This window comes from Myzus persicae, unplaced genomic scaffold, assembly GCF_001856785.1.
Source record: "Myzus persicae strain clone G006 unplaced genomic scaffold, MPER_G0061.0, whole genome shotgun sequence".
NCBI classification, from domain to species: Eukaryota; Metazoa; Arthropoda; class Insecta; order Hemiptera; family Aphididae; genus Myzus; species Myzus persicae.
The window spans coordinates 189-9001 of record NW_019101332.1 but is presented as its reverse complement, the minus strand read 5'-3'; the positions used below and the strand labels follow the sequence as shown (position 1 = coordinate 9001).

Genomic DNA, 8813 nt, shown 5'->3' with positions numbered 1-8813 from the left:
GTGATGTAAAGTGGGTTGCCTATACAAAACACCTTAAAAACTGTATGCTGATTGACGTTTTTCAGTTCAATAAAATGTAAAAATTGGTTAACAGTTTTCCACCATGTTTGAAGTATTACAATTCATTTTTTTAATTTTTTGCATATTTTGTTTTAGTAAAAATTAATAACAACATACAATGGTTTTTTTTAGAATTTGGAATTTTATAAATATTCAGTAAATTGATTGCATATTTGACATTTTTTCATGCATATTAATTTATAAATTGTTTATACATATTTACATTTAAATTTTTCCTTGCTTAGTTCTAATAACTTCCAAGCCTAAGTTATAACAAATAAAATTATACTCATTTTGTCGATTAATTTTGAATAATACCCCCATTTTGAAATTTTTAGCTAAGCGCATGACCTATTATAATATTATAATTTATTATATGTATCGAAATTGAAATAATATAGATATTATAAGAAATAGGTATGATTAATATAAATAATTGATAAAAATTATGACAAGAAAAATGCCTGTCTTACCTAAATTGAATAATGATAAATTCTGTAGATTTTAATACTTATATAAGCATCCAGACATAGGTAATGCAAATAATAATATACTAGTATATTATGTAAATGAATAAATAAATTAAAACTACACAGGCTTTAAACAGTTTTCAAATATTATTGTGACCATCATTTATCAATGAGAAATATTTCAATCATGTTGTAGGTACAACTATTAATTGGCACCAGCCATTTTCTAGGTACCTACTTTGTTTCAAGCCTTCTTGGGTTTAGACTGCCATATCTAATCACATGACTTGTAAAATGTCTATATCATAATATCAAGATCAATAATAATTACTTTTTATAGATTAAAATCTTACTTGAGCAACATTCTTTCCTAAAATGTATAATACTCACATTTTGTATACATATACAGTATAAATGCATACACTATAATATACTACTATGATATATTATATCAAGGCTGGGCATGTTAACAATTTTTTTTAACTCGTTAAGTTAAGTTATTTTAAAATAATTAAATTAAGTTAAAAGTTACTCGTATTTTTTTTGTTAAATCGTTAAGTTAAAAGTTAACTTTGACAAAAAAGTTACTTAACTTAGTGTAAAGTTAAAATTTGCTAATTTACAAAAATAAAAAAATTCCAGACACACAATATGGTTTATTAGATAGTTTTTCTTTATGTCCAAGAAAATTACTGGGTAAATTTAAAATGATACATCAAAATAAAAACACATTCAAAAATTTGCATTATTCTTCGGACGAAAATTAACTTAATTTAGATATTTTTGAAATAAAATTAACTTGAAGTTAACACGTTAATCTTGAAAATAAGTTACTTATTAAGTTAAAAGTTAATTTAAAAAAAAATTAACGAGTTAATTAACTTAACGTTTTAACTTAATTTTAACTTTTAACTCATTAATGCCCAGCCTTGCTATATATTACATTACCATATAAAAGTATATTTATATATCAGATACAGATAAACTATTTAGGTTTTTACATTATAAATGTATAACATTTCCATACTGTTGAATAAGGTATCATTTTAATAAGAAATTACTAAAATGTTGTCTCAAGAGTTTCAAATCTGTGATATTTTATCTACCAACTTATTATCACTAGGTTCAATAATGTAACTAATATTATTGCTATAACAATTAAGCTTATTAATTATTATTATTATGACATATATTTGGAGAAGGTATCAAGTGTTTAAAATAATTAAGATTGGTTCAATTAAGATTGGTACTTTCCTTATCCTTTATTATTTAGTATTTACTTACATACATTTCTGTATACCTATTACCTATAGGTATTACTTTTACTATAAATTAACTTATTGACATTAACATAAATTGTGTATCTTATTTACCAGATTCGTAAACTAAGGTTAAAGTTCTCATTACAAATTGGGCATCGTGTTTCTCGTAATTGTGCTAAGCAATCTACACATAAGACCCTGTGCCCGCAAGGCACAAGCGCATGTGTCCTTTGAGCAAATCTACAAACAACACATATATTTTCTTCATCTTGCTGCGGATAAAGTTCAACCAAATTATGAGGTACTTGAACAAATGGTATCTCATGTTCATCATCAGAGTCATTTATAAACTCTCGCCAAATGTTTATTTCCCTATCCTCCGGAATGATAAAATCATTTTCATCTGAAAAAAAATATTTTATTGTGTTTGATTGATTTACCAAGTTATAATATTAGTTCATGAATATTATATGAAAACAATTTTTTGTAGTCGTTTTAGATAAAAGTTAAGAATAATTGATTAATTAAAAGTATATTTTATAGGTTATTACCCTCTTCATTGATTTGAGGTTCAGCTTCTTCCCGCCTTAATGGAATGTTTTCAATTACATTTGCATCAACCTCAAACAAATTTATATTTCTACCTAAAAAAGTATTAAGAACTATAAACGTAATTTATTTTTAAGCAATATAATATTATAATACACAAAGTGAAATAAACCTATTTAAGAGTATACGTACTACGTAGCTTATAAAATATAGGCAGGCACCTACCTATTATTGGTTCTTCATATTGTAATTCTTCATAATTTTCTGGCTGTTAAAGATATTGTGATTTATTTATATTTATATTTTATAATTAGAAAAAATTATTTTACTATATCATTATAATCACAATTACTTCAAGTATATCTTCTTCATCTGCTGCATTTAATTGGTGGTGGTTAGCATCTCCATCATTTTCTGCCTGTTGAAAATCATGCTTGGTGAAGTTAGTTACATATTATAATGTGTCAATTTTTATCAAATATTTATATTTATAATTATTAATTACTTCTATCTGCCCAGCATTTTCTTCTGCTACATTGTTTATTTCTTCGATTCTTTGTTCAATGTCAATATGCCAATTTAATTCGTCTTGAAGATAACGTTCAGCACAGTGAGAACTTTGTAGTAAAAACTCTCTTGTATTTATAATATCTAGTCGTAGCTGGGTAGTTGCAGTTTGAATACGTTCAGAATTTAACAAATATTTTATTTTTACAGGACGGGATACTCGTTGGCCTCTCGCTAAATGTGTAATAGTTAAGTGATTTCTCAGACTTAATTTTTTCAAGTGTTCTGCAAAAAAAAAATTGTTTACATCTTAATGATTATAGTCGGCTATCTAGTTGTTCTATACTATGCCTATGGTTATAACCCTATAATATGTTCTTTGAATCTACCTATAGTTTATGTTTATTTTACTGTTTTGCTTACCTAAAAATGTCCACAAATTTGGGTGTAGAGTTTGAAATTTCTGTTTTAGTTGACCGTGAAAAGACTCTATATTGTTGTTAGTTCTTCTAGGAACACCATATACTGAGAACACTTCTGGTCCTTTTGTACGTAACCAATAACTTAAAGTGAATAATATACAAACAATTTAATATAATGTAAGTTTATATTATGTTTCTTTAATAAAATATAAGTCTAAGTGTATACTATTGAATCAAAAAATTAAATCTTATGAGAATGATTGAAATCATATGGATTTAGCATCAGTGTTTAGGTTTTCTGTAAGTACTAAATTCAAATTAACTTTTTATTGTGGACACAGTAATACCTAAGAACTTAAATTAATTATTTATTTGTATTTAGAGTAAAAATGTAATTTGTTTATTAATTGTATTTATGTAACAGACTAGTTTCATAACTTTTACCGCGTGTTTCATTTTCAAAGTAAAAAAAGAACAATATTGACAAATGTTATACTTACTTTGAATAATAAGTAAAAAAAGGCATAAGGTTTACATTGTTATCCCTTGCATATCTTCGAATAACCTGGTAACCTTCATCAATTTTATTAGGCGGTAATAAAGCTAACACAGATACCATTTTAACACAAGTCTGAGCTTCATGGTTATTTTTCACATAGTTTGATAACCCATTTTTTCTTATATTTTTAACTAGACACTAAAAATATAGTTGGTACAGTAATTAAGGCAAAATAGAAATATATTTTAGGAAAATAAATTATTCAACATAATATTATATATCTACCTGTACATAATGAAAATGACATGCATTTTGAATACTTTCAGGGTATACGTTACTAAATGCGTTTTTCAAAGCATTTTCATAATCAGTCATGATGCATACTGGCTGAATAGCTGGAAACAAGGCCTTACATTTTCTGAGAACAAGCGTATAAGCTGTTTCTGTTTTTGATTCCATTAATACATATATTATAGGGATGGACTAGATATTAAAAATAAAATATTATCATTTATTACTATTAACATAATTGGCTAAATTTTTGAACTTACATGATTTTGAATATTAAAGTGCATAACAAACAATTGTCTACATTTTGGAGAGGATGGAACAACCTTAAACGTGGCATCCGCATGAAGTTCAGATCCACCCTGGTGTATAACTTCCTGAATCAAGTCCAAACAACCGAATATAATTGAAACTTTTCCATCAACATCAATTGTACGGTCCTGGTAAAAAGAATGACCACAACAAGTATATCGGTCTACATTGGTCTCTAAAATGTCTGCAAGTGCAACTAAGGTTGGTGGCAAAGCAGGCACATTTCTTCTACGAGCATGGCGCATGCACAACTCGGCTAAAGGCCAAGAGTATTGTTCTGCACCTCTCATATGTCTGAAATGAAAATGGGTAGGTACTTAAGGCGGAGTTGCCACCTATAGCCAGTATCCCAGTATCCCTGCAGGTTATGGCCAGTCATTTTTATTTTATTTGAAAATAGTGTAATTTTTTAGTTTTTTTAAGACTATGGTTATAGTTGTAATCATCTACATCAATGTATTAACTGAGTGGTAACAATTATTACAAAAACAGTTGAGAACATTGTAAAAATATTTTTCAATATTTATCACTTTTTAATTCATCGCTTAACTAAATTGTTAAGAATTTAAAATATGTTAGCTTCTGCATTTTGTGTTGAAATTATCAATTTATGTTTTTTTCCTGTACCATCAAGTTAAATTCAGTGTAATGCACATATTTAGTTGTTTTTAATTACATTGCATATCGTATAGAGTTTATATAGGTAGGTGGCCATAAACGGATCATAGATGTTTTCTTCTATGGCCGTGTAATAACTTTTTTTTTAATAAATAGTGCTCCAAATCGCAATATATTTATTCAGTTGCTTATTTAACCTGTTCAAATTTCACCAACTAAAGAAAAAACTCTAAAACTACTCCAGAAAGGTTTTTATATTCACTTTCTACAGTTAAATTATAATTAAAGAGACTATTAATGATGATAAATATTTTTGATATACCTCAAACAATAACTTTGGGTAGAGTTAACTTACTTAATGATAAATTGTGATATAGGAATGATTATAAGTAAAGGCAGTCAAATGTACCATGTCCATAGAACTACATTGAGGAATAATTATTGTAGTAGAAAATTAACCAGAATTCTCAATTGTCGTCCATAGTGGAACAATATCAGTCTTTTGTGACTAAATGGAACCTCATTTAACTTTGTTTTATTTTAAATTTAAATATAATATTAAAATGACAAGCTTGAAGCAATACCTTATAGATTCCTCATCGTAAATATCCCTGAGCCTTGTTGTTTCATGCACTGCTCGTTCAATCAGAATCAAACGAAATTGTTTTTTAAACTTCAATAGTTCATTTTCTACATTATTAGGTTGATGCGAATGAGAATTAATTGGTACTATAATACCATTAGCTAACTGTTTTGCTGAACCTTTGCAATACCTCTGACAGCATGCCAAATACCTTAAAATACAAACCAAATGCAATAAATGTTTTATAAATCGGCATACATAAAAATATTGGATCGCAAATTATGCCCGCCGAAAAAAAAAGGTTGGAGACCCCTGCTATGTACTATAGATCCCTATTTTCGATTTTTTATTTTATTCATTTATAAAATACATTATAGGTACCTATGTAATTAAGAATAATGCACTATTAAAACGTTTAGTATATTGTATACATATATATATATATATATATATATATATTATATAGAATAAATCAACTTACCGAATGCCGTTTTTTCGTCCGCCATTAATTTTATAAGTAAAACCTTCATGAGGGTAATTATTCATTTTGATGTAAAATAATGCCGACTTTACCGTTAAAGGTCTGTTGACGAAATGCGATGAAAATTATGGGGACATTGTTTACATACAAATAAAACGAATGGAATATTTTCTATTTTTAAATTGTTAGTGATAAGGAAACCCAGTCGTAGAAGCCTCCGTGACCAGTGTGGTCCGTCTATTTCATCTTCCCCTTAAATGTTATAATACTCAAATATCACTTTATTCATATCCAAAATAACATAATTATATATTATTTTATATTATATGTATGGTTCTATAAAAATAAAAATAGATAGATATTCATAATGAAATCCCCAGAGCTCTGTCTTTGGCAAACTCAATAGGTAAAGGATCATGTTGATTTTTTTGTTATGTCGCGTCATGTATTTAGACAAAATGTTTATATGGCCTTAAATTTAAATTTTCTTGTTTAACTATTGTTTTCGATTATTATGCACCACTCGGTTTTATTGTTACTAATACAGAAAAATTAAATTAATAAATAATAATTTTGATAAATTCAAATTTAAATAAAAATTATTATAGATAGTGTTAAAAAAAAATTATTAACTGACTAAAGCAAAAACATTATTAACTATAAGAGTATACCCATTACCATATCAAAATTAATAATACCAACGCTTACTTGGGATAAAGTGTTTAAGGTCACCAATAACTTTATTTACCTACATCAACACTATTAGTTAGTTCTTGTCCAAGACATAAGAAAAGTAGAGCGTTTAATATTTCTTGGCCGATAGTGTTCCTTAACTTGTTTGTTCTTGACAATAGTTAGTTTAGAAATTAATGTACTCTCACAAGTATAGCTTGTAACAGGGATACCAAATTGAAAACATTTTAAGATACCTAATGAAAAAAATTATTTGAAGATCTATCACACTGACTTAACTAGTAAAGTCAATTAAACACTGAAATGGAACTTGTTCCCTTTGGTGTATTTGTATTAGTAGAACTTAAAATATTAACTTCAGCACATAATCTTCCAGTTAAAATACTAAAGTATTTAGACACTTAATTATAGGTAACTTGTAGTTTCTATTTCATTACTAAAATTTACCAACATTCATTAGGTCTAATATATCTTGTTTAAAAAATTAAATCTAGTGTCTAATTCTTGATAAAGTGTGTCCCAAGTGTTATAAAATACCAGCACTTTGAGTTTATCACATTTAGTTACAAATAAAAGTTGAGTTTTAATAGCATCTATTTGTGCTGATATTTTAATTGTTTTCATTGATGAATCCATTACAGTGATCCACACAACCACACTTGTAACATTATGTACAGCAGAGCGACACCTACTTCCTCACCTTTTTTTTTATTCAATACTGAATAGGTATTATTACTCTATTAGGTATAAGGTATTGCAATATACAGACTATACAAATATTTACTTTTTAGTAATAAAGCGTAAGATCGAATTAAATAATAATTTAACATAACAATATGAGTTTCTTACACCTAAGCACCTAACATAAGCAAAGCTGGGCAAGCTAGTCACTTTTTCAACTACTTAAAGTTAAGTTACTTTAATACAAAAATTAACTAAGTTAGATGATAAGTTAGTTTCTGAATTAGTTAGTTAGAAGTAAGTTTGGTGAAATAGTAATTTAAGTTAGAGTAGAAGTTGTTAGAAGTAAGTTTTTTTTTAGTTAAAAATATTAATTTAAAAAACTGTTTTTTTTTAATGTAAAATATTACATAAGTTAATTATTAAGTAAGTAGATAGGTAGGTAGGTAAAGGTAACTACTAACTTACGTCTTACTTGAATTATTGGTGGTGAATGAAAAATTGAATTGAATAATTGTAAGTAGATAATAACCTTAATTTCTTAGAATATCAGTCATTAGAATATAGAAAGTTTAACAAAATAAGAAATTGATAAATTCAATACTTAAATGAAAAAAAAAACTACAGAAAAAAGTTGTAACTTATTATTTTTAACTAGTTAAGTTAGATTATTTTACACATTAAATTCATCTTGTATTACAAACTTAAAAAGTAATTTTCTAACTTAACTTTAACTTTCTAACTAGTTAGTGCCCAGCTTTGAGCATAAGTACTAAAACAATACCTTTAACAGGAAAATTAACATTAGCTTGAACCCTTGACTAATACAAAAAAATGATTAACGGATTTGTACGATAACAAAAAAATACCTGTCATTTCATTAAGTTCTAAGGTTAACTGATATTTTCAATGGGAGGGGTGGGATTTCAGGGGTTACGTTAAAAAAAATATGTGTCAACCAGTGTTTAACCTATATCAAAATATTTTTTAATTGTTTTCATTTTTATATATTTAAACATATACCTACTGAAAAAAATTACAAGGGGGGGGGAGGATTTGTTGAACACCTAAAACTCCTCATATGACGTATTAATTGTATCTTAAATAAAATATCTTTATTAAATAGGTATAAAGTTTTTAAGAAATATTAATTACTTATTTGGTATTTTCTACTAAATAATATTTTACAAATAAAAAATTTAATGTAAAGTATCATTCATGTAAATAAGTTTTGATTTTCCCAAAATTATTTTTCCTGAATATAATATTCCGTGTGTTATTATTTTTTACAACACCTTTACTGTATTAATCATTCCTGGATTTCAATTTCCAAATATTTAGTTCCCAGTGAAATATATTTCCTGATAATAATTTTCCTGTTTATTATC

At 26.6% G+C, this 8813-nt stretch overlaps 1 protein-coding gene across 1 annotated transcript; it reads right to left on the bottom strand.

Annotated features, from left to right (window-relative positions):
- Window positions 1-1767: 1767 nt before the first annotated feature.
- On the bottom strand, window positions 1768-6253 carry LOC111028669. Its single transcript, XM_022307400.1, has 11 exons — window positions 6052-6253; window positions 5572-5781; window positions 4321-4663; window positions 4055-4252; window positions 3771-3967; window positions 3272-3411; window positions 2847-3133; window positions 2694-2759; window positions 2567-2609; window positions 2344-2436; window positions 1768-2195 (listed from the first exon to the last, which is right to left on the bottom strand). Exons 1-11 carry the CDS (start codon window positions 6114-6116, stop codon window positions 1900-1902), a joined length of 1938 nt encoding a protein of 645 aa, XP_022163092.1. The 5' UTR covers window positions 6117-6253; the 3' UTR covers window positions 1768-1899.
- Window positions 6254-8813: the final 2560 nt, after the last annotated feature.

Excerpts from the sequence above, each read along its gene's own strand:
- LOC111028669 (XM_022307400.1), bottom strand. The coding sequence starts at position 6,116 with ATGAATAATTACCCTCATGAAGGTTTTACTTATAAAATTAATGGCGGA. Across the intron at positions 3,412-3,770 it reads TTTTTTACTTATTATTCAAA|TTATTGGTTACGTACAAAAG; the intron begins GTAAGTATAACA and ends ATTCACTTTAAG. Across the intron at positions 3,134-3,271 it reads AAATTTGTGGACATTTTTAG|AACACTTGAAAAAATTAAGT; the intron begins GTAAGCAAAACA and ends TTTTTTTTGCAG.